Source organism: Odontesthes bonariensis, chromosome 6 (assembly GCF_027942865.1).
Source record: "Odontesthes bonariensis isolate fOdoBon6 chromosome 6, fOdoBon6.hap1, whole genome shotgun sequence".
Taxonomy (NCBI): domain Eukaryota; kingdom Metazoa; phylum Chordata; class Actinopteri; order Atheriniformes; family Atherinopsidae; genus Odontesthes; species Odontesthes bonariensis.
Genome location: NC_134511.1, coordinates 31,625,022 through 31,652,023, shown reverse-complemented (window position 1 = coordinate 31,652,023; position 27,002 = coordinate 31,625,022). Strand labels below are relative to the sequence as shown.

Sequence of the window (27,002 nt, the reverse complement as noted above, 5' to 3'; positions counted from 1 at the left end):
CAGCCGGGAGTTGAACCTGGAACCTTCTTGCTGTGAGGTGACGGTGCTAACCACCACACCACACCACTGTGCAGCCCCCAATCAAATCCAATTCATTCAATTCCAAATGAGTCAATTTTAAGAAGGTTGCTAAGATTGCACCAAAACGATCCAATCTTGAGGTGACTGTGGAAAGAAAAATGTTCCTTTTAGCTTTCTCTTGTTGGTTTTACACACGCACACACACGCACACACACGCACACACACACACACACACACACACTTTGACCCCTATGCCCAGCCCAATGACAGAGGCCTGCAAGCTAAAACTACGTTACAACAAAACACAGCGACTGTGGTTAAACAAAGAAGTGAAGAAAAGAAAGAAAGGACAGAGTGGGGTGAAGCAAGCAGGAGAAATGGAGTCCTCAGACATGTGATACTTTGCCTGAAAATCTAGCCAGCTTTGATGCAGCAAACGATCCCTGCATCTTTAAAGAAAAGCCAAGGCAAATTTGTGCCTCTTTGTTTGGAAAATGTAAGACAAAATGAGAAATGGAGAGAGAGAAAAAAAACTCAGATTGAGAGAGGAAAAGGGCTGGGCCTCTGACCTCCAGAAACCTTTCTCTTTTTCTCAATCTTTCTTTTTCCCCTCCTTGCCTCCCTGCCCTATCTCCTCAAACCCTCCAATTACAGTAATGAATGGTTGAGAGTGAGGCAGAGGAAGGGCCAGAGAGGCTGTGCGTGACTTGGAGGATAGATGGGGGGAGGAGGGAGGCAATGGAAGGAGGAGATTCATCATCACTTTTATCTGCTATGAGTGTCGCTCATCCCTTGACCCAGTGCTGATTGGTCAGTGAAGATTAACAGCTTGGACCAGCTGTCAGGCCCTGGAGTGCTCTCTGTTGTCATTCTGACTATGTGAGAGCGGATGTGTGGGCAGGTGTACATGTGGATTAAAATGAAAATGCCACCCTGAGGCTGCTTTTACCCAAAGCACCCTCTTGTAGCGGTAGTCTTACATTTGGATTCATGCAGTACTTTTTCCATTATTGGCTTTACACTTACAATCTGTTGTCCACCACGGAGATCCTTAAAACAAAGAAAATGTTAATCATATGCAAAGTGCTAAGAGCCACGTTTGAAAAACACAAGATGGCCGAATTAAGTAAATGTTCCAAAAACATCAAATTCTGATCAAAATAAAAACAGTTAAGTCTAAATTTCAACCAATGATTATCCATACATGACAGACTTACTGTACAGCTTCTTTTTGTGCAGTTCATGACGTGTTTTAGTGGCATTTTCTTACAGGACACCTGCCGTTCAAGATGAAAACTGCAAGAAGTGCAGCATGCCGAAAGTTACAACAAAGTTATTAACAGTTACAACCCTATGTTATGTCTCAATTTGCTTTCTCACTGATAAATGCGGTGAGCATGTTCACACTATTATGATCTCTACCACAGAGACTATGGGGAATGCTGCTTGCCTGCCTGTGAGACTGCATTTCAGACAGGCAAAAACTAGAACCTTTTAGAACAGTGACCCAGATACCCACAATCACTTCCTGATTAGGTCTTGTGAGTGACTGTGGCCCTTATCATTGTGCCAGTTTTCTGGCATTTCCAAACTGTATTCAGATTTGACAGACACACAGTGATGACCAGAGCAGCAAACAACAAGTTAAGTAAAACCAGTATAATCTGGTTGTTCACAAATGTCAAACTAAATCATCTTGTGGCACTGTAGGGGGGGAGTCTTCTGTACAGGCACTGCTAGAAGAAACTTCCCGTTGGAAAACTAAGTCACAACCATAATTACGGATGTTTAGTCGTCTGTCCTCAAGATTTGATTAAAGAAGTAAATCTGATTTTCCTGTTGTGTGATTATAACCAATTCATCATGCTCCTGCAGTTTTTTCCTTTTAAAACTTCTCTGTGTTATTGGCCACGATGGCCATCTTAGTCTTCTGAATAACATCCACTAACAGTTCTACCAAAACAAAAAAAAAGGGAAAAACTCCATGTCTCGGTTTTAATGATTGCTGGGTTGCATCAGTGGGTGGAGAGTGGCAGTTTAAGGTTTTTTGACCATGACTTTACCAGGTTTCAGTGTAGTTCTAAATTCCATGGTCTTTTTGTTTGTGTATGAATCACCATCACAGTCATTCAGTACATGTAAATTCTTCAGTGAGTCAAATTCCAAAACTGCTACAGTGTCATTGAACCCTTCAGGCTCCTCCCTATGTCACTTTGTGTGTATTATCACCAGAACGTTGTGCAAAAGGGCCTAAACCTCTCCAGCTGGTGCACCAGTAACACAAGCTGAACCATGACGCTCGGGCGGAAAAGCCTCACTTGTGGCATCAACCAGCTCCTGATTTGTTCAGCTTGTTGTGGGTTGCAAAGGCGACCCCCCACTGAGCTAGGCTGTTTCACCTTCCCCTCCCGACACCCATGCTTTCATCTTTCTTCTTCACACCCCTGAAACTTTCCCCTTATCGGCCTCCCTTGTGCCGTTGTTGTCTTAATCCACTTATTCCCCTTCAAGTTGTTTAAACTATCTTCCGTTTCGGTTAAATTCTAGGACTCTATTACCGTGATTCATCAAATAACAATTGGTCATTTTTATAAGGCTCGACAGGAAATATACTGTAGATGCTCCATGCAACAAGCCCGCTAGTAAAGATATGTGTATCTCTCTCTTTCTTGTTTATGTCTCCATGCTCTCATTCTGTCGTACACCTGACTTTCCTGTGAACTCCTCAAACAGACAAATCTTGTGCATCCACGTAGGAGTGTGTTTGCCTTTGTGTACAGGAGTGTTGTATTCTCCCTCAAAGAGAGTACCTGCTCAGATGAAGGTCTGACGATGCTGTGCTTGCACTTCTTTCTGAATGTTTTTGCGGCTGCCTCACAATGTTACTCCCTCCCATCTGCCTGCCTCTCATTCGGCGTTTGTCGCCGCTTCAAAGCTCTCCCTAAAATAGGCCTTTAATCATAGTTTGGTGTGTGAGTGGCCCAGCGGTTAGCAGCTATAAGAGGAGGCTGGGTGTATTTATAGCAGACAGCGAGAGGGAGGCTGATCACAGAGCGGAGGTCCAGATTGAGAATTTTTTTGGCTGGACACGAAGCAACAGGCGCTCACTGTTTCCCTTCTGTCCAGCTTTGCACAGCAGTTTGGTTTGGTCTGGTCTAGTTTGACTCTTGTCAGAGCTTGAGAGGATGATGAAGCTGTCAGAAGACCCTGATATTCATTACAATGATGTGTGCACATCCACATCTAGTACCTGCCTTCATGCAAGTTTAGATACCTTTGACATAAATGACCTCATAGCTGTTATTTCCATGGAGTCCAGTGACTTGGAATCATGACCAACAAAGCAACTTTTAAAATGAACAAATCCCGCTATCATTTTACCTTACCTTGTTTGTTTAGTGTTGCATAATTTGGCATACATTTGTATACAGTATAGTTTGCTTCTGCTATAGCTTTCCACACAATTACATTCAATCACTATGGAAATTCCTTCAGCTCTTGGTGTCAGTTCATTTAATAGGAATATTGGTATACATCAAAACAAACATTTTTGTCCTTTTTGATGCATTCCAAGAAATCATTGCATTAAGTGCATCAGAATTGGCAGTTGATCTGCTGCCTTTTATCACAAGAAAGAAAAAGATTCACATAGTAGGCTACTGATGTGTGTCCCTCGGAAAGAAAAACATCTGCAATAATAGTTATATAATACTAATAGATATGATAATGGACCTATAATTGGGAACAAGAAAATTATGCTCTTCATTTCACACAAAAAGATCTGAAAATAATTTATTGTCATTTTGCTAACGGAGAGCTGACAGTGTGCAAATCAGCCATAAAACTTTCAAAAGTCACAATTTCTTAACATTTTTAATTGATGTCATGAGGTCTATAAACAACCATGTTGAATAAAAGTGTTTTTTGTGTCATAAAGTGCAAAAATACCAAGAAGTAAACCTTTACCATACAGCTAACAGTTAGCATCTGTTAGCATCTAGAGGTCTTGTTAGGGACACTTTTCCACAGAATCAAAACACCGTTAAAATGTTTTTGAATTACAAAAATGTTTTGAGTCAGGTTAGCTAACAAGTTTGAGTTGGAATAGCAATTTTCCTGCACATAAGTAGTAAAAAGGTAATTACTATTTCAGTTAGTTTTGTGGCAGCTAGCTAGGCTGCTGATGGATGCAGATTCTGTAAATGAATGGGAATCTTACATAGATTTGAGTAAATGAGCTAAAAAAAAACAAAAGTACCATCAGATCCACTTAAAATGCCACATATAGTAAAGTAATATTCTACAGTATTAGATACTTTGATGCAAGCTTGCGTTAAGCATTTAGTTAATTATTCATAGGTTCTGAACTCAGGTCTGAGGAGATGTTAAAAGCTTTATGTCTGTTTTTTGGAGGGGTTGAGTTTCTTTATGTGGCTCCAAGCATGTGTTTTATCGACACAAATACAAATCCCAAATGCCTCTCACGCCCCCTTTGTCATCTGCTGCCCTTTTTTATTGCCTTTTTATCACACTTCTATGGAAAAACACAAACAGACACACAGTAGGTGCCAGAAAAGAGGTTCTGTTGTGCAGTGATCACTGATCATCTCTGTTGTCTGTGGTACTGACCCCGGTCAGGCCCTCTGAGTTGTCTTGTGTTTTGTATTTTCTCTTTCATTCGGTTCTCTGTGTTTCCTGGTTGTTTGTATTTCTTCTATCTTCTGTTGGACTCATTACACCTCCCCATGTGTTTGCCCTCAATTTCTGTTCGCACTCTTTTATTTATATTCTCTCCTTTCTTCTACTCCATACAAAGAGTTGTTGCCAAGCATCAAAGGCCTTGTAATTTAACCCAAACCGCACATAGACATACAGTCACTAGGTCTTGATGTGATGGAAAAACCTTAAAATACTCCTAGTATAAAGATTTAAAGGGTACTTAGCTTTCTGCAACACAAAGTCAGAGCTAATTATTCTCTGATTAGAATAGTTCTCAGCTGCCCTATTGTCCAGTATGTTTTCTTCATATTTTGGACTCTGTTGATCTTGATATTACTATTTTATTTCACATTTCTACTCCTTCCCTAATCAGAACAGAGACTGGCTTCAATTTTAATGTTACGTAATTTCAAATTTCTGAAACCTACAGATGCTGATTTAGTTAGTTCGGAACTCTCTCATACAGACACACACAATTGTTAACCTGCACACAAACATTGATGGCCTACAGCTGTGGCCATTCTTGTAGCTGTTAAATAGACAAAACCACACAGAGCACAGCTTCACACACACTTACACAGCATACAGCCTCAGGGCTGCCACAGTGTGGTGGCAGATGGTAAATGTGTGCGCACGTATCGCTTCTTAATGACAGAGTGGCTGATGACTTCAAAACAGCCACTCAGAGCAGAACTTTCCCTCTGCTGGTGAAGAGATGTTGAAGTCACTGAGCAGGTACTCTGGAGAGCTATTCAGGACTGCATGCAAGTGTTTGTGCAAATCCAGTGTGACTTTTAGCTTACCCATGAACTGTGTAGACTCAGTGTAGGTACACGTGTACAGATGTGCACTTTTGTGTGTGTGTGTGTGTGTGTGTGTGTGTGTGCGCCTCAGCGTTAAAGCTCTGGAGTTTTTTTGTGCGGCTGTGTGGAACACAGCAGATGTGCTCAGTTCCCCCCTGAGGATGTTGCCTCTCTCTTCACTCACTCTCATCTTGCTTCCTCATCCGCATATACACTCCAATGTTTATACGTTGCTGCTCTTCAGATAATAAGCTGACTTCAATACTTATCCCGCTTTCATTCCTTTGGTTCCTCACTTCCCCTCTCTTCTAACCTCTTCTTCCCTCTCTCTCTGCCTCTTAGAATTTAATTTCACCCGAACTTGACCAGATTTTTGTTTTTCAGTGCTTTTTTGGGGGTTGTTTCACGTTTATTTCTATTTGTTAATTGGCACATAGGATTATCTTTTGCAAATATGTTACTTGCTCAATACAGTTTTACTCCAACTCAATCACAATGGATGGGTATGCGTCTTTCTTGACTGGGACGGAATATATATATTCTAGTTTAAGATATAGCTCAAGATTTCTTACCAAGAGATGCAGAACAAGAAAACCAAGGAGTACTACTCTTAAAAGATCAAATGATCCCTGTTCTGTCTATGCACCTGCAACAGATTGTTGTGATTCCAGCTGGCTAGTAGGCTCTGTCCATGTGAAGATCCCATCTGACAGACTAATAGTGTACTCTAAGTCTTTTTTAACAAGAGGATTCGCTTACAAGAAGTGAAGCCTTGACCACCCAGACTGCAGATTTTACTTTGTTCAGTCTGCACCCATTAGCTGGGTTGCTCACTCTACCTAGCCACATATCAGACTTAAATCATGAGAAAAGAAAGGGATTTTTACTTCACTTTTCCCGACGTTGGGGCGGCTGAATATGACGTATGAACTAAAATATTTCAGGGTTCAGCTGGATTTTATTGTGACATTTGTGCAGTAGATATCAAAATGGTTCTGGTCAGACCGGGTTGTTTACTAATATTTCATGTGAAATGTTTATGTGCCGGGGTTTTTGCAGCACCCGCGACCTGACCGACGGATTAAGCGGGTATAGAAAATGGATGGATGGGTTTTTGCAGCATTGCTAGAAAACTGTATGATAACCCCAGGGGGAAATCAGAATGGGGACAAAAAGCAATTTTATTTCATGGACCATCTGTAACTGTAAATATTTAACATGAAAATGTTTCATTGGCCTGTGGCGTTAGAAAGGACAATGTCATTTTGCTTCCACACTGGGTCTGAAATTGCCAGTACAGTCAGGCTTTGTTAAAAAGGTTGCCTTTAAAAAATAAAATCTGTTCCTCTCTTTGAGGTGCAAAAAGAAGATGCTTTGTATTCAAAGCTACAGAAAAAAAAGGACAAAAGCTTACAGAACATGGCGTTGAATTGAATGACGTCTGTCATTCCAGTTTTGTGAATATTCTTACAATAATGCCTCATGCAAAGATCCAGAATCTTTTAGGGGTCTCAAACTCAGTGACCCAAAGATCTGAGAATTGTTGGTCATTCACGACAAGTGATGATTTCAGGACTAACTTCTGAAATTCAATACTTTCTCTATTTTTGGTCCACTAACTCACTTGGGTTAGGGTTAGGGTAGCATTCAGGGAACATTCAGCATATCACATAGTCTTCATCAACATGATGACTTTGCAGGTTATTCTGACATTGTAAATGCTCCTCGTTGCCATTTTTCGGAGTCCTTTTCAGTCCCTGTCAGCCTCAAAGATCGGATATTCTTTCATGGACCTCTGTGCCGCCTTTAAGTGCATTTGTATACGATTAAACTAATCTGAGAGCATTTTTGTTATTTAAAATAACTTATGTGCGCTATTAAAAAAAGGATAATTTTGTTTTTTGTTAACAGGCTTTAAACTGAATAATTATCATGTGGTACTGAGAGAAAAAGTTCAGTGGCATCAAGGCATGTTAAGAGTTGAGTAGTTATATCATCAAGCCTATCAAGCTTACAACATACATACTTGTACGTACATTTTCTTTCCTTGCTCCCTCTTCACACACTCATACAAACACTCTCACTGCTCCTTCATCCAGGCCTCTCTGTTTATAAGTCTATTCAGTCCCAACTAGGCCACAGCATCACATGAGCAGTTAGTCACACCATAAATCACACCAGTTCCTGCCATTCCCTCCCCAGATTTCAGCTGCTATTTTCAGTCACCAAAAAAAAAAGAAATAAAAAAAACAAAAACAACGGAAGATCTGAAAATATCCATTGCATAGAAAAATAAGACATGTTCTCATTCAGTTTATGGATTAGCTTTAGATGCAGAGCGTGTCGTCATCGTTGTCCGCCTATAACGTGAGAGCAGGAGGAAGAAGCTGAACAAGGTGACACAAGCAACAAGAGTGTGGGGAATGAAAACTAAACACCATCCTTTTTCTATTTTTTCCCTCTCTGTCTTGCTTTCTTTGATGCTCTGCCCCACTGGTTTGTCTGTATGCTAATAGGGGGATTTGAATGTTTTGTGGGTGTTTGTGTGATAGTGAACAGCAAAACAGCGGATGCATCTTTTTAGAATTTTGATGGAAAAAAGTCAGCCTCTGTTTTCCCCCTGCAGATGGGAGTGTAGCGAGAACATTTGGGGATCTTCTCAAATCACATCAATTTAGCTTATTTATTAATATAAAAGAATCAATTACAGGTTTGGCAAGGAAGCCAACATGCTATTCATTTCCCGACGGATAGCTTGAACCTATAAGACCTCTTTCTAAGCTTTGTAAGAAATTGCAGCCTCAAGGTAGTGCAGATCGAGGTAATGAACAATCTAATCACCCCCGCAGATTTACACCCATTAGCCTATTAGTGAGCATTTATAAGCATTCTTATCCTCTGCATTCTGCCCACGTCGTCACTTGGATCTCATTTTCTTTTGGCAATAATGTTATGAGGTCCAACAAATCTATGTGGTGTTGTGTTCAGGTGCTCTGTGGAGCCTGGTACAAGCTGCTTCTTTTCCATAGGAAACATTAATGTTACAATACTGACTTTTTAACAATCTGTGCTCTATGAGTGGCCTTAAATTGACGAAGTGCACAATTTATGTTGTTTTCTAGTGTAGTCGATTTTCTTAATTTGGACATTACCAGCCTTAATGGAACTTTTATTGAACAAGCATATGAAAAAACACTTTTTGGCACTAACTAACTCACTTTTAAAACATATTAAAGCACAAGCTGTTTGAAACTGCTGACACTTAGTTTATTTTATAAATAAGAACATACTGACTCTGCAGATTGTGCACTCATGCAGTCTTTTTGAAGGAAATAATCTGAATTCTTAATCCATTTTTACTTTAAAAGCTCTAGATTGCAAGGTTTTTTTGTTTTTATTTCTTCTCAGGCCCATCACTGGCAGCTTTAATGCTGCAGACCACTGAACTCTTCATCAAAACAAGGGCTGGTCTGAGAGAGCATCTTGTTTATTTGCACAGCGTTTCTAAATATGTAATCACCTTATCACGTCTGTCATGCAGATCTGGAACTTGCCCTGAAGACAAACTTCTGCTCCAATTTTCTAAAGTAAATACAGATCTTGGGAATCTTTCTGTGCAGAGCTGTGTCCTGCATGAGTCATTCATACAGATCTTGATAGATGATGAGAAAAGTTCTTATCTGTCAGATTAGAGCTTTTATTCACCATACCTTTTCATAACTTCCATTTTCATGTTTTGATATTCTGTTACACTCATCAATGTGGTCAAAACTGGACTTTTACTCAAGAGTAAGCAGTTTGTGTCCAGTTGTTTAGAGAAAGACGGTGGGACTTGTCACAGTATCTTAGAAGCTTGTTTGCTTTCCATGGTGCCATCATATAATCTTAGCACGGATTGAGGCTTTACCACCTCTTACATCTGTTGTTATGAGAAGAGTATCATTTCTGTAAGATTAGGCTTTGTCCAGTAGACTCTTGACAGCTGGTAATGTTAAAGATTCACCATCTTTTTAGCTGTTTTTAGATTTTTCTCCAGCTCCAGAAGGAAATATCGGATTTATTTCGTAACAGTTGTTATACTCAAGCTCAAGCTGCTGACTATCTGTTATCAGTAAGCTGAGACAACTCGTAAAAAATTACACTCAGATTTTGTTCTCTCACCGAAATGTCCCCATCAGTGCTGTTATGTAATGATGTAACAATATGTCTTCATCTAGATGTGCTGGACAGCATGGCGAGGTTCAGCGTGCAGGGAGTGTTCAACTACAGCATGCTGACTCTGTCTGACCACGAGAGGGTTCTGTACGTCGGAGCTCGTGAGGCACTGTTCGCCCTGGACCCCAACGACATTAGCAAACAACTACGGCCACAGGTAACATACACACGTGAACACACAAACATTTCTGGCACTGCATGTGATTAGAATATCTACAAATTCAATTTAGACAAAGTAGGATTTTGAAAAAAATGAATTGCTGTCATTGCAAACACCCATGCTCTGTGAAATTCCTTTGTCAAAATGTAACAAATTAAATGATAACATGACATTTAATGTCACTGGGCTTTATGATGGACATTCCCCGAACACAAGGAACACAGCTTTGTCACAGAGATAAACGTTCAAGAACAAATTTAATTATGACATCGGTTTGTTTTGAATTATTATGGTAGGGTTTGATTAGGAAGAAAACATGTCTATCTCTGCCACAGTTTTTAGCGGCCTATTAACTTACAGACTGGCCTTTTTTTATCCTCTTTTTTGTCTGATGACAATCAAAGAATCTTGAAGTACAATAGTTTAAATTGACTATACTAGTTGTGGGGTCTTTTGTCTGCTTGACCTGTATTTAATTGACTCTGCAGGCCTTCATTTAGCTAATACTGTACAAACTGTCAAGTAAAATAATACCAACTCAAGGTTACTTTCTGAAAAGATCAGAAGCATAATAACATTCAGATTAACTGCTGTTGTAAGAGCTTTGTGCTTCCAATATGGCAACATTTCCAAAGCAGATATATCCTTGCTTTTAATGTGAACCGTTTATATTTTTAGCTCAATTATTTTGGATACGTTTTTGAAAGAGTAAAGTAATATACTGTCATAATGCTGTTTTTTTGTCAAGCTTCCAGAAAACATCCAAACATTGCTGCCGAATTAGCTAAACGTATGCTAAATTCAGCAAACTTTTCAGAGAGGTTTAGCTTTTATGATCTGAAAAAAGACTGAATTTAGCACATTCACAGATATTTTTGCTACCAGGGTTGTCCACCATGATTCTATATCAATAAGCAGTGAATTGTAGTTAGCATAAGGTGTGCTGACTGGTGTGGTTGAAACACGATAGCTATATTGGTGTAAAGGCTAGTAGTTGGATTGTTTACCCAGTAGTTAGCATAGTATTTTTGCTCTTAGTTAACTAAATATAAGAAAGGGTTTAAAGCTCTACATTTCTTTTTACAATATTTCTTTTAGTAACAAAACTAAGTTAGATGTATTTTAGACCTTTTTCCTAACCTTTTGCTATATTCAACATATTCAGACTGACGTATATACTCATAAGCTTGAGGAAATATTTCAACCATTATATTTTGGTCTGATGTAACACTTTTACTTCTTCTATCTGTTGCTATAAAGTTCACAACAATAGAATAATAAGCAAAGTGTCAGATATCAAGATGGCAAAGTGTGCAAATATTGGAAGCAATATTACAATTATGACAAAAACATCCACTGTGGACACACAGGAGTTAACAGCCACTCCTGTACACTTGTACATACCCTTGCCCAGGCTTTAATCCTGTTTCTCAGAGTTTATAATACACTCATTCAATTGTGGATTTTTTTATTTTTTTATTCGTGTTTCTTGTTCTTCTGTGAAGAACAAGAAAACCTTCTGGGGAAAACCTGTTTCTCTCTATTAATACCCTCGACTTGACCTGCAAAACACACTCTTGACAGAGCTAAACCCTCATAGGCTCAGTCTAGTTTTGATTCGCTCCCTCCATAACTGGTCCATATGTGCAATCAATACAATTACACTGATGCAATGAAGGTGTAGTGGCAACCTCCAGTGGTTTGGGGACTTCTGTCTGATTTACTGCTGTAATGAGCAGTTATTAGATGCACACTTACACATACCCACACACTGTAACACACCACCCAGCAAATGGCTGTATGAGTAAGGGTTATGAGTCTTATAGTAATAATAAAACCACCTGTTATCAGCCCCCAGTGTGAAGTATATAAAGAAAGAAGTCAACAAAGACAAATGACTGAGCAACAATTAGATAGTCTGTCCCCTCTGTCACCATCTGTCCATCATTCTTTCTCTCCGACTCCTCTTTTCTTTCCTTAAGTGCTTATTTTTTGTTTATTCGCTGCTGTCTTACCAAATGTCTGTCTTCATGACATTCATCACTAGCTATCTTCATTGGATATCTCCAGGGATGGTTTTCTACAGGATGTAGACATTTTGATGACAAGCAGCTCTCATTTGGGTTTGCAGTACTTTCTTCTGCTTTATTTAGCAGTACTGTTTTTAATTACACCCCCCCCCCCCCTTCCCTCCGACCACTGTGGTTTGCTTTTTATTGCTTTGCTTATTAATTTTCATTATAAATTTGCATCCAAATGCACCAGTTCACCATGTTCCAGCATTTCAAGAAGAGCCCTAACCCACAAAATAAATCACTGCTTCAACAGAACCTTTCTTAATTTGAATACCTAATGAAACAGAATTTTCGAATTGTCTTAAATTAAATTTGTTTCACATGATCAACAAGCAAGGCAAGGCATCTTTATTTATAAAGGCAACTCAATGTGCCCCCCCCCCCCTTATAACATGCACACACACACTCACGTTTTTATTCAAAGTTGCTTCTCCAACTAACACTCTGAGTGATTTGCTAATCAGATTAAAACGTTAGAGATTTGCACGTGCCCTTCAAAATGCTGCAACCAAATCATTCACAGCATTTTAATTTTTAACTTTTTAATTATTTTGATGACAAATACTCTGACTTGTATGTAAATACCCGGTCTGAATAGAGTTGCCTAAGAGCTGCTGCTTTTTGTTAGTGATGTACATTAATATGATGTACGGTGGATTACATTTATTTTGCTACGTATGTCTTCTATGTGATGCCTGCCACTACTGCTTCGTGGTATCATATCTAGTATAACACATGGTCTATAAAGAGAACATGACCAACAAGTTTCGAGTGATTAATCAAAATCATTTTGGGAACAAATTTAAAGTAGCAAAAGGTGATGTGCTTAATTTTAGTCAATCTTTTTTTAAAACTTAAGCTCATTAGTTAAAAGCACAGGTCCTACAGGTGATTTTTCATAACCACTGATCCATGAATAATTCATTCAGATATTAAATTTTAACCATTATTAACTCCATCGTATCATCAGTTATGAGAAGAACTCTCTTCAAATTAAATGTGGATAGTAATCGACAGTAGTAGGAAGGTGTAAGGTTAATACACTTCTTGTAGCTTATCCAACACATTCTGTAAGATATATACCTCTGAGCTAAAATATGCTATGCTAAATGACAGACAGTTAATGAACCAAAATGCCTTTTTTTTTCTAAGACCATTAAAAGCTGGAGTTGCTGTGATATATGACATCCATCTATATTTTAAAGTGAAGTTAATTGACCATTACATTATGCTGCAAAAGTGCATTATTTGATTGTAGCTGGTTTAAATCCAGTGGAAGTAAAGTTTAAATTTGCAGCAGCTCTGAGGCTGTTCTGGCGAGCATAATTATTTCTAATGGTGTGGAAACGTCTCAGTAAACACAGGCAATTCTTTGGACCTCCTTCGATATCGCAAAGTTCAGCCATTTTTTACACTCTCTGCAACGTGTGAAAGAAAACACATTTTATTAGCTTTGTATTTCAGTACACTCCTCTCCATCTGTGTTCAATCCTTTAAAGCAGTGTCTTAATCTCTAGATATTTATTTGCATTAAGGCCCTAACAGTGTCCTAACGACCACTAGCAGTGTGTTTAATGGAGCCAACGTAGTAGCAAAAGAACCACGGAATTAATTTTCCTTGTCCCAAGCACTGTGGACTGTTTTGACTAAATCTGTAAGAACACGTGTAACTGATCTTCCTGAAACTCGGAAAAAGTGTGGTTATATTATTGACTGAGCAAGAAAAAAATAATATTATTGACTGAGCAAGAAAAAAAATATTTGTAAAAGTATATTGTTGCTGCAAGTCTACGGTTGTTGCTATAGTTACAGTAACCAGTGGTTTACAGTGCAGAATACTCTCTCTGAAATGGCAATAAGCAAAATTGGAGTGCACCTCATTGGAGACAAATGCTGTTATCTCCTCTAGTATCTACATTGTTCAACATAACACACGTGTAGAAGTATTTACTATTTATCAGTAAAAGATAGAACCTTCCTGCAGCATCTGACATTTCTCTCTGTCTCTTCTCCAGATCGACTGGCCGGCTCCCCAGGATAAGAAGAGGGAGTGTGTTGCCAAGGGGAAGAACAATCAGGTAACGTGGATCTGAGCTGAGAGAGTCCCACAGTTCCTTAGGTTACCTGCCCTGTTTATAGGCAGCATGGTAGTGGTTTTTAAAGCAATAGCTTCCAAGTATATAATTTCTCTCTTCTCTTAATTACATTTCGTCAAATCTGTCTGGGATTTCAGACTGGAAACCTTCCAGTCATTACATTAGCACAAAGGGAAGTGCATTGTTGAGATCAGCACCTTTTAAAGCAGTTGGATTCCGCATTGGTTTAGTCTTGAGCAGCAAAAAGAAAATTGAAGTCACACTCTAAAAAGGGCTGAATGTGTGGAAGACTTTGACTGCACCACAAAACAACAGGGTAGAACATGCATGTAAACAAAAAACACATTAAAAAGGAGATTTGTGAAGAAGTGCACAGAGTTTATGCATCCATTTAAGTTGGTGTGGTGTGTGATATGTAGATGAGAAAAGAATGCAATCAATTGCAAATCTCATAAACCAACATTTTATTCACAGTAGAACATGTAAAACACTCCATCATCCCAACTTTCTTCTGCTTTCTTGCTTTTATAGTAGAGGCAGTATGTGGTTTTAGCATTGTCTTGCTGAAATATGTAAGGCCTTCTCTGAAAAGGGTGTTGTCTTAATTGGAGCATATGTTGATCTAAAACTTGTATGTAACATTCAGCAGATGTGCAAGATTCCAGTTCCATAGGCACTAATGACCCTGCATGTCATCAGAGATCCAGGCTTTGGACTGAGTGATGATAACAAGCCGGATGGTGCTGGTAGATGATATATTCAGTATTCGACGTCTTCACAATGTTATGTTGAGGAACATAATTCTGAGATCTCTCCACTATTTGTAAATAGTTTTCTGCAAATCGCTGAGCCTTTGCCCACCTTTACTTCTGAGATACTCTGTCTCACTAAGGTGCTCTTCTCTTATGTTCATGTTACTGACCTGTTGCCAATTAACCTAATTGGTAAAAAAATTTCAGTAGCTGTTTCTTTTTATTACCACTTACATCTCTAGCCTTTTGTTGCCCTGGTCCCAACTGTTTTTGGACTTGTTGTTTCCATCAAATTTAAGATGAGTCATTATTTTGCATAAAATGACGACTCAAATGTCTCACTTTCAACATTTGATGTTTTTATATGTTCTGTGTATTGGTTTAGGAGCTTTGCAAATCATGGTAATTCACACAGTGTCCCATCTTTTTCAGAATTGGGGTCGTTAATAATGTTGTACCTTAAAAGGATTTTTGGGATGCAAATACAATATGTTCACTTTTTTCACTTTTTTTTCTTTGCCAAGATACAGTCTGAAAAGTATAGCAACAAGTAAAAAAATCTCATAAAAGACATTTCACCCTTCTCAAATATTCCATACTGATATTCAGCACAGAAGTAACGATGTGTGATTTAGCATTCTCCAGGTCTCATCGTCAGTTATGGTACATTTACAAAGCCAGACAGCAAATTGACTCCAACCAGCTCTGCAGTTAAGCCTCAGCTGGAGCTGCTGTCTGATTAGCCTGCATATTGTGCATTTGCTTGAAGTCGAGGTTAATATTTTGAATAAACTCACAGAGCTTCGGGAAATGGAGCTGAAACGTATTGCAATGCGCAGCAGTAACTGCTAATGTAGTTTCCAACAGAGGGGGAAATAGTTAATTGGATTGCAGTAACAACAGCTCAGCTTTACTGGCTCCAAGTAGAGTGATGCTGTGAAAATGTTATGAAAGAATTATAAGTGGACTCTGGTGATCTGAACTACTCATTACAAGCTTATATAATATAAACTTCTGGAAATTTGACAGCTTCCTCTTTTTTTTTTTTTGGTGTAATTTTGAAAATGACAGTGTGATAAGCTGTCATCTATGTAGTTGTGCGGATCATTTATTTTATTTTTGTTATAACTTGTACTTCACACATACTTTTGTCCAATCACAAAAACTGTATTTTTAAACAACATGGCTATGCCTACAGATGGTGCTTACTTGCTTACTATGCAAGTGTAGCCATATGGTATTTACATTGCCCGCCATTATATATAATCACCAGACTTTTTATTTAATGTTGATTTGTCTGGACTGTCTGCCAGACGCTCCTCATCCTGATTACTCGCAGTGATTTTGGGAGTTGTACAACAGAATTTTAAAGAATCACTCTGCTCATATTGCAGCCCTGAGATACAAACACTGTTTTGCTGTTGCAATGCCAATATCAACTGGATGCACTGAATTATTCATTCATCTAGTATGCATTATGTCTGAGCATCTGTTTCCATTTCCATTCAAAAAGCTTCCTTCTTCGTCACAGTGCTGACATGAAAAGGCACTTATCAAAAAGCACTGCATCAATTATTCTGTTAATTATCCTTTTGAGCGATCTGTCACTTTCTTGTTCAGCTAAGAGATTATTCAGATAATTTGTCACAACATCATCTGCTAAGTGATGTCCTCAATAGGATGCTGAGCACTTCTGTCTGAGTAGACAGACAAAGATAAAAGATAGTTCCACACTTTATAACGCTGATAAGGATATCATCAGTAAAGATGATAACAGTTTACCAAGGTTTTCCCTACGGCTGAAGGTTTGAAGAAATAAAAGTGAAGCACAGGATAAGACCTAAATCTCAGAGAATGTGTGAGCAGACAAAAAGTTGTCTTGGAGAAATAGACTTCGGATTGAAGTATGACAAAGCAACTTTTCTTGTCCTTATCAAGGACAGCATCATTCAAAAATCTTCCTCCCTCTTTCACAGACGGAGTGCTTCAACTACATCCGGTTTCTGCAGAGCTACAACCACACACATCTCTACACCTGTGGCACCTACGCCTTCCAGCCCAAATACACCTACATTGTAAGTATGCATGTGTGTGTGCTTCTCTGGATAGAGGCATGGCGAGCCAGTGCTGACAGGTGTCAACGTGACACAGCTGACCTGAGGCTAAGACCACAGTGTGATAAAAGGAAAATAAATGCAATGGAAAATAAGAATATCACACTGTGCTCCACTGAATGTGTGAAGGATGCTGTGGGTACATGTGTGTCCAAAAATGTGACACTGATGCAATTGGACAACATGGCGAGGGGGTTCCTGGCAACAGACAGAAAGAGCTTGCAGCTCTGTCATGTGGGTCGTAACACATACTGACCATGAACCACCTGTTTACTCATTTTTATTCTGTATGTGTGTTTCCAGAAAATAGACGATTTTACCCTCGATACCGCACTGGAGGATGGGAAGGGAAAATGTCCATATGATCCTGCCAAAGGGCACACTGGACTCATAGTGGGTAAGCATATATGGTCATTTTGTCCTGAGGCAAGATGTCCTTATGAGGAGATCTATAAACATCCATTATCAGCAAGAAACTCACAGACAGCTGAAATTGTTCCATCTGTGCACACTGAGCAATGTGGTGCTGTTACAGCTCCATAAACAGATCCTACAGAAATTCTCATCTGTTTTCCAGCCATAATGAGAGTCCAAATTTCCAATTTAACTTTCACGCTGCATTCACTTCATTGTGGACAGCTTCACTGTGCCTACAAACACTCATTCTGTATCTTCTTTTGTGTCTTCCTGTTGAACTGTATTGTTACTGAATTGTAAGCCTTCATGTTTGTGTCAGGACAAAATGAAAAAAAAAGTAAACTTGCATTTCATATAGATAAGGAGCTGTACTCAGCAACACTCAACAACTTCCTGGGTACGGAGCCAGTTATTCTAAGGAACTTGGGCCAACAGCACCACATGATGAAGAGCGAGTATTTGCCTGCCTGGCTCAATGGTAAGTCAAAAAGAAAGCTTGAGAGATACAAATGAGAAAGAAGTGATAAGCATGTGTAAAATAGAGAAAGAAAGAAGAAATGAAATTTGAGTGAAAAATGACAAATTACTTACAGTTATGATACAAATTTACAATTTTGGGGGTTTTTTCTAGAAAACAGCCTTTGATATTACCGAATGGGTCACTGCAAGGTGCAAGTCTCTGTCAAATGTGATGACCGAGTGTTTACAGCTTTTGGAGATAATATACATATATATAAGATAATAGACCAGGGCCACCCTCTTAAAGTTTGGAGTTTGTAAGTGGATTATGTTTCATTCCAAAGAACTGCATGCTTACTGGATGAACAAAAGACATTTGGTTTTGAGAATTAGAAATGGACTGATATATGATTTTATAGACCGATCCTACAATTTCAGAATAGAAACACCCTCTTGAAGTTAAATTCAGGGTCACTAAGTAGTCTCAGTAGACAGTCTCAGAGCAAACGAGGATACACCAGGGCATCCAAACAAACCAACATTTGATGTCAACTTTGTATTCTCCATACACGTAATTGATTTTTAAAATTTAGATTTTTTTTTTTACCTTGAAGTGACATTACAGCTATTTCTTAGAATAGGCCCCAAGGAAATCATTTCTTCAGTGCAAACATTAAAGGTTTATTCTTATTTCATTTGTAAGCAATAGAAAGGGGCTAACTTGTTTTCATCATGGGCATCCAGTTACTAAACATTGTAAAACCCAAAGGTATTTGTTAGATACACAAAGCAACCTTCAGGGTCGCAACATCTAACATTTAGAGGGAGGAGGAGTGGCACTGCAATTTGAGGGCTGTCATTTTGGTCACTCGGGATTCAGCTCTGGTTTATGGTAATTTTAAAATGTAAACACCATCTCATTTAACAGCCAGCTAATTATATGCTCATCTACCATGTTTGACTACAGTAGTAGGCCGAACAGTGTTTGCACTTTGCATAGCTTACTGCTATGGCTAAAAGTAAGCTAGCTTCTTGCTAATGCTAAGTTCTGTGTGTGTTCTGGCTTTGGGGGGGACAAGAGTGGATATAAGGATAACCAGTTTGACTATAACTACAGTTATACATACATTATGTCTGACTGAGGCGTTGCTGGGTGTGTTGAGAAAATTGTCAATTGTAAACTTGCTTTCCTTTATTTTATTTAGAAGATTCAAAATATCCTTTCATATAAAGCCTACTGCAGTTGCATAGAATTTATCTAAAATATTCACCATCGGTACCGAATTGAGCTTTTTTTCCTCACAGTGGTATAGGGTTAGTGGTATATATTAGAAATGAGCAGATAACGTTGTCTCTTCGTTTTTAACAGAGTTTAATTTAAAGGGAAAAAAAGCAGGAAACCAAAAAAAATAGATGTTGCAGGAGACCTCAGCTCCAAGGAAGGATTGTTATCTTTTTGGGGGGAGGATGTGGGGAAAAGAGTGAGCCACTTGGAGAGAAATGAAGGGTAGAGAAGAGGATGAAGTCTCAGCAGGAAAAATTGGGTGATGAAAGAACAGACATTAGGACTGGTGATGAAAAAACAGAGATGAGGGGAATAGAGAAGGGACGGGGAGGAAGGAGGAGCATACAGATGAGGCAGAGTTTTAGACTGATATGTCTGTTTATTATTCATGCTGATATGGAGCTTTTAAGGTAAAAAAAAAAAAGGAAAAAAAGACTTGCAAAGAAGCTAGCCTCATTTCAATTTAAGTAATTTCTGCCCAGTCTAAAAACATTGAAATGGGTCTTTGTATCATTGAAGTGCTTTTTACAGAAAAGACCAGTACATCTGGGGAGGCTGTAAAAAGACACTTATGCATGAAAAAGAATTTAAAGCCCAAAGCAAATGCGGCTTCTGAAAAAGAAACATTCGCAACCTAATGAGGCCTGGATATAGAGAGACTCGGAGAAAGACAGCAGTGACTGGGGAAGTGGAAAGCGCAAGATAAATCGCTAATAGTTAGCACTGGAGAGAAAGAGAGTGAGAAATGACTGGAGAACAGGTGAGGTGAAGTGATGAAAGAAAACAGACAAAGAGGTGAGAAAGGGGAGGCAAAGGAAGAGATGGAGGTGTCAAGCTTCTGCATATGTGTGTGTGTGCATCAGTCCTGCAGTTTAAGACTGTTGCATTGTTCCCTTGTGATGTATGTCTTAACTGTGCACGTCTTGACAACCCTTCTGTGTATGTTGTGTGCGTGCAGAGCCAGACTTTGTGGGCTCAGCCCTTGTGAGGGAGAGCAGCGGCAGCAAAGACGGGGACGACGACAAGATCTACTTCTTCTTCAGCGAGCGAGCGTTGGAGCTGGACTGTGACACAGAGCTCACTGTGGCCAGAGTGGCCCGCGTCTGCAAGGTAATACACCAAGCTATAATTAGATCTGATCCCAGAACAGATTCAATTAGCATTCCTCTAGAATGCTTTAGTCCCACTCTCTGTGTGGTGTCAGTGTTGGAGTTAATGAGGAAAGCGCAGATTCAAACAATAATCAGTCTGTGAGTTTTCGAGAAACGCACAGGGAGGATTTGACTGTGAAATCATGGTTTCATGCATACTTGGCAGAGAATTGGCTTTTTTCTACTTTCTCCAGCTGTTTTGGCAGCTGTTTTTGAGAACTTAATAATGTGAGACAGCGCTTTCAAGCAGTTTGGTCTTCTGCTGCCAAACCTGGTAGAGTCAATAAATAGAATAATACGCTGCCTGCCCCTACCCCCAAAGAATAAAGTCACACACTATTGGATCACCTTCAGCTTTGATTACGGCCTCCGTTCACAATGGCATCATTCTGCTAAGCTCAGGTAATGTCACATCTATTTCCATTGATGTGACATTACAATCTTTCATTATAATCTTGTAGTGGTGATGGGAGAGTTGGACAGCTGAGTGAGGTCTTCTCGAGCACATCCCAAAGATTCTCCACGGGGCTAAGGTCTGGGCTCCCCAGAGTGAAAATGATGCCTGCTTCTTGAGCCACTCTTTCACAATGCGAGCCTAATGAATCCAGACAGTGTCATCTTAGAATATGCCAAAGCCATCAGGGAAGAAAAGACCTACGGATGGAAAAACGTGGTTATTCAGCATATTTAGGTTGTAGATTATCTCATTTTGTTGGGCTTATAGCTGAATCTGGACTTGACTAACTGAAGCAGCCTCAGATCATAACACTGCCCCTACAGACGTCTACAGTAGGCTCTATGCATGACTGGTGCAGCACTTGATCCACAGCTCTTCTTATCCTAATGGACCCATCGTTCTTGAACAGAGTGGATTCATCAACCCATCTGACCTTCGTCCATTAGTCCAGAGTCCAGTCTTGATGCTCCCTGGCAAATTGAAGCCTTTTTTTTCAATTAGCCTCACTTATAAATGTTTTTAAGAAGGCTACAAAGCTGTATAGTCCCAATACTTTGAGTTCCCTTCAAACTTTGTGTGGAAATGCTCTTATTTTTCTTTTAGAATTTGCTGTGTTCTGCTTCTTTTTAATTACACCACATGTTCAAGTGACCTCAGATCTTGATTACTCAAGATTTTCTTGCTAACACTTTATTCATCAAAGATGATGGCTGACTAATATCCTTCTAGGTTTTAAAAATGCACTAGATGGTTCTTCACACAATTTTAGTACTTCCAGCAGTCTCCTTTGTTGTTTCATTTGCTTGTTGCAAACCAATAATCAGACCTTTCTGAAACGGAGTATAATCTTTTCCACAGCTACAGGATGTGTCTTCCAATATTTGAGGCATGAGAAACTCCTCATTGCATCAATAGGGGTAACTATCGTGTTACCAGCAGAAACATGTTAATCTCCACTGAGCTTTTGCAGTGGGAGGCACTTCTGTTTGCTTTGTCAAATCCAGGTGGTGACAAGAAAATAGATATATACAGTGATGCATCACATTGTCTCTCACAAAAAAAAGTTAAAACAATGATGCTTTACATTAAAGACAGACCCTATAATCTCCCAGAACAAAAGAACACACAGCTTTTAGGACGGCGAATACGGGAAGCGCAGATCTCTATTTGAAACTCAATTCTCAAAAGATCAGTAATGCTTGGCTGTGTCATTATTAACTACTTATGATCCTCTAGTCTTATTTCTTCTCTGTAGGCTGATTATTCTTCGCATTTAGTCATCACAGAACTCCCATCAAACCATCGTAAAATTTTGATATCAACTGCAATGCTCTCCCCATGATTGAAACTTTTAAGCATGAATACAAGGCAGAGTTTACTTCCATACATGAATAAAGGACAAAAGAAATGTTGCTCCTCTATGATTTAGTTTGACCCACAGCAGCAAGAACAAGAGAATTTCAGAACATTGCCAGTGCACTCCCTTTGCATTCTTCAGAAACAATTACAATGACACAGATATTTCTGGTAATTAAGGATTCATTTACTTAATTAATGGCCTCATTTGGGTAACTGATTAGGTTTGATACACCACAGTCATTATGACCACACATCCGAAGTGCTTTTTGTTGTGAGGAGAATTACTCAGTAGACAGCCGGTCTTTTCCTCACATGATGACTTCTCAGCATGGCAAACAGTTCAGTGTCGTGTCACATTTCCATACTCAACCATATAATCTCAGTTGCCTGTAAAGCAAGCAAAGTAGACACACTAGAGCCTTAGCTGAGATGTGTGCAATTAAGAGTAAAATATTCTGCATGCTCTGGTGTAATTCGCATATAAGAAAAACACTGTGATAATCAGTGCACCTCTTTGAATGATATCAGAAACAGATGCTCACACACGATGTGTGCCACAGCAGTGAATAATTTAGCACATGTTTCTATTGCAGCAGCAGCACAATGTCTGTCTCACTGCTGTAATATGCTTTTTCACAGCTCCTAACATCACTAAGTGTAAAAAGGATGAGAAAGATAGGCCACTTCAGCACATGTAATAATACATGAAGATATTTCTTGTATGTATTTATTGTATAACTGTAAAAATATAGTATTTCTAAATGCGTCCGAAGGCTATTTTAACCCAGCATTCATACTTTCTTTGACCCTCTGCACATGGAGAAAACTTATTCATGAATAGATAAAGAGGGAGCACTGTGAGCTTAAAGATTGAAGGTTGAAAATTTGAGTTTCATACACTAGCATGCCATGTTTATTCCGTGAGTTTAGCATCCACAACAACAAGTATCAAAATCCTTCTCCTCTTCTGGAAGTAAGCCATCTGTAGAAGCAATGTGTGACATTTTGGTTACCACAGTAACGCATCTATGTGAGGTACAAGATAGAAGCGATTTTACACTGATCAGTCTGACAAAAGCAGATGTCTGCTGTGTCCTCTGCGGACTGGGAGTCAGGCCATTACGGTCCCTGATTCAACTAAAAAGTCCTTGAAAAAAGTAAGAGCAACGTCATTAAAATTCACCAAAAGAAGATATGGAAAAAAAAAACAGGTTTGAGGAAACAAAAATCTTGAATTTGATCAGATGTGATCTTCTGCCTTTAAGGGGGATCTGGGTGGTACAAGGACCCTGCAGAAGAAGTGGACCACCTTCCAGAAAGCCCGGCTGGAGTGCTCCCTTCCAGAGCGCCATGTGTCCTTCAACAACCTGCGGGCCGTCTTCACCCTGCCGGGGCAGGACTGGAGGGGCACCACCTTCTACGGCATCTTCCATGCCCAGTGGTGAGTAAGATGTGGGCTGTGCGCCACATGTCAAAAAGGCTAGAGATACGCAACACCATTTTCAGTGTCAGTGTGAGTTAGTTAGCACATTAGCGAGTCTATGTCACTCGCCTATATGTCACATCACAGAATCTTTTAATAAAATCCCTGCTAAGCTTTGATTTAATACTGATACAAATTTCATACATTTGTTGTGGATATGATTGATTTGTTTTTCCTCTGTAAATGTTTTGTATTGCTTTTATTAGAGATTGAATGCAATAGGGTTTTATTGTAGTTTCAAATGACAGTATTTGCTAAAAGGAATCAAAATTTCAATTTGTCCACCACAAAATACAAAAGAAGGGGGCTATTTTTCCCCATCAGACTCAAAGCTTTTGAAAAACTGCACAACTGTTCTCATTTTCTCCTGGCAACAGAAATTCATCATACCACCGGTAATTTTAGGCCCGCACTAAATTACATCTCCAACATTTATGAGACTGAGAGATTCGCTTGAATAATTAGTTTTTCTTTGGGTGTATCTCTTGTGAAAACACATATTAGTATGCAAAGATTGACATTTGTTGCGCCATTATATATCTGTAATGTATTAATGAGTTACTTATCAAGAAAGCAGTAGGAGAGGGCGGATGGTTTTCTTTTTTAGAATTAGAGATGTTCTATGTCTCCAGGCAGTGCCCTTTGATGTGAGTCTTTTGTGTTTTTCAATAAGATATCATATCACAAACTGAGCCAGCTTTGAACCTCAAGCTTTGTTTCTTCATTCAGGGTTGCTGAAGCTGCTGAAAAGCCTAATCCCTCGTCTCTGTGGGACTCGCTAGGGATTCCTTATAGTCACCTGGCTTTGATAGGGTTAACATTGAAATAATCTGACGTTATGTTCAGGCCAGAATGTGACTGAATAAGCTGTTTTGTTCAACTTGTTCAGACATCAGCGCTGTCTTTAAGTTTTGAGATTCACTTTATAAAATCTGTGTCCCTGCTGCAGACTACAAAAAGTTCTCCCTACACTGGATAAATCAGGTGAAATGAGTTGATGAAATCAGCCTTTTCTTTCCTGTTTACAGCTTTCAAAAAGCTCAGCAGTATGCAATCCATTTAAAGCTAAGTTTGGAACCGTGTACGCCAATAAGTGTTCCAGCAAAAAACAGCAGGAGCTGAAAATTGTGCCTTTGCTTCTTGAAAAGAAAATTGTGCCTTTGCTTTTGAAAAAGCCAAACAAAATGTTTGGCTTTTTCAAAATTGTATTGCCTGGTTATCACAGTCCATCAAAAAATCTGCTTTCTTTCCATTAAACCAGGATGGAAATCAAATGTGAGAGGAGGGCTACAAGCATAATTGAATGTGCCTCGGTCATGTGTCAATAATCAATTTCAGCCCAGCTTTGGGTCTGAAAATGGGATTTTAAAAACGTCATCACCTTGTGCACCCCCAGCCTTCCCATTTAGAGAAATACATTTCCTGACACTCAGCACCAGCTGATTGCTTTCACTTGTGTATTTGCATGTACATGGATTTGAACATGAGCTTTTTCTTTTTGCTACAGAAAGAGCAGAAATGTATCAATACAGCTCACCCAGTAGAAGGATTTCTATGTATTTGCAGCAATGAGATTACTGAGCTGAGTATCCAGTTTAAAGCACATCTGCTCACCATGACAGCGTTAGCCTGTTGATTTTCAGGTCACATTCCACAGGAAGTTGGAAGACAGGGAAGTCATTTCTCAGTTATTACTGCCGCACATCACTGATTCCCTCCTTACCTTGTTACCATGTTTCAGGGGTGATGTCGATGTGTCGGCTGTGTGCCAGTACCAGATCAGCGATGTGAAAAAGGTGTTTGAAGGGTCCTACAAGGAGTACAGGGAGGTATCGCAGAGATGGGGACGCTACACAGGTCCTGTCCCCAGCCCACGGCCTGGATCGGTAAGAAATTGAGAATCCAGCGCTGGCTTGTGTGATGCTTGATAAATGCAATTTTCAGGCAACTTCAGAGAGCAAGAAAGTAGTATGCATAATGATGGGAGGGATGTGAGGGCAGAGGTGGGATGGAGCAGCAATGTGGGAGGAAGTAAAATAAGAAATAGAAGGTGATGTGGAGCAGAATGGAGGCTGGCACGACACGAAAAGCTTTGGACATAATGATCCCACACAAAAGGAAAGAAAGTAAAGGAAGGAATGTAATGAAGGGAAGAAGGGAAGGGAAGAGGGGGTGGGGGCAGCCATCTCCAAGCCAACTATCCATACCAACCTTGACCAGCTCCAGCTAAGAAGTTGCCTCCTCTTCTTCCTTCTCCTTCTTTGCCCTCTTGCTGTTCCCTTCTTACTTTCCTTGATTCTTTTCTTTGCCCCATTTCCTTCCCCTGTCTCTCTGTCCTGTCTCTACACTGCAGTGCATAACTAAGTCAGACAGGGAGAACGGCTACAACAGCTCTCTTCAGCTGCCTGATGCCACACTCAACTTTGCCAAGAAACACCCGCTGATGGAGGACAAAGCTTTAGGTCGCCCCCTGCTGCTAACCAAGGGGGTCAACTTCACAAGGCTGGCGGTGGATCGGGTCAGCGCCCTGGACCAGCGGGCATACAACATGCTCTTCATCGGCACAGGTATAAATTGTGAAAAGGGATTTCCATATCTTTAAAAAGCTGATATTTGTATTGAAGCCAGCAAAAAGTCTTTGAATTTCTTACTTTTCATTTGGTTCATAGAACAATACAATGACATTTCGACTGCAGTCACAGATTTGATCTCTTAACTTGTTGTTGATGTTGAGTACTGCCTCCATACACCCCGGTAGTGTAAATACCCACAAAGGTCAAACTTGAGATCAAACTTTCAGTCTTTATACCTCAGCTGATTTCAGTTGCTCTTGGGTCAGACAAGTCTATTTGTAACTCAGCTGAAGCAAACAACTCCCATTCCCCTATTCTGACGTGTTTTTAAAGCTGCATCTGCAAATAGGGTACACACACTGATAAGCCTTTTCCATTTACCAATCAATCTTGCAATGCACTGCAGGCCAAGTGAACATCCTGTTCCCCAGCTTTGAAAAAACAAAAGGCAATAATGTTGAATCATCTCCTTAATGCGTGAATGAATAAGTTAAGCCTTACATGTTACAGGATAAAGCTTGTATTTTATGCATGGTTATTATACTAGATTGCATTATTGTGTATAATATTCCTGTTATTTAGCTTACCCTCTGTAGTAAGGTGTTTAAACCATGACAGTGAAAATACATACTAAGCTCACAGTCTTGGCATGTAATACGAATTCCGTTCCTGTGCATGAGTGTGCGCCTGTCAGGGTGTGTTAAGGGATTCCACAAAGAGATGGGAGCGTGGCAGCAGACAGAGACAGGTACTGGCATTAGGTACGGTGGCATGAAAACAACATGCCATCTGGTTGGACTTCAGCTGGGTTTCAATTAAGGCCTTCATTAGAATGCCAAGATCTATCTTCATGCATCAAAGGA

The 27,002-nt window shown here is 39.6% G+C and overlaps 1 protein-coding gene across 1 annotated transcript in view; it reads left to right on the top strand.

The window, feature by feature from the left end:
- sema4c (sema domain, immunoglobulin domain (Ig), transmembrane domain (TM) and short cytoplasmic domain, (semaphorin) 4C) overlaps positions 1-27,002 on the top strand; it is a 90,251-nt gene that overhangs the window by 52,723 nt on the left and 10,526 nt on the right. The window contains exons 4-12 of the mRNA XM_075468325.1: positions 9,761-9,915; positions 14,009-14,071; positions 16,818-16,916; positions 17,259-17,352; positions 17,731-17,850; positions 20,075-20,226; positions 23,349-23,524; positions 25,308-25,452; positions 25,920-26,133. Of these exons, the coding sequence (XP_075324440.1) occupies positions 9,761-9,915; positions 14,009-14,071; positions 16,818-16,916; positions 17,259-17,352; positions 17,731-17,850; positions 20,075-20,226; positions 23,349-23,524; positions 25,308-25,452; positions 25,920-26,133 (1,218 nt within the window). The remainder of the gene's footprint in view (positions 1-9,760; positions 9,916-14,008; positions 14,072-16,817; positions 16,917-17,258; positions 17,353-17,730; positions 17,851-20,074; positions 20,227-23,348; positions 23,525-25,307; positions 25,453-25,919; positions 26,134-27,002) is intronic.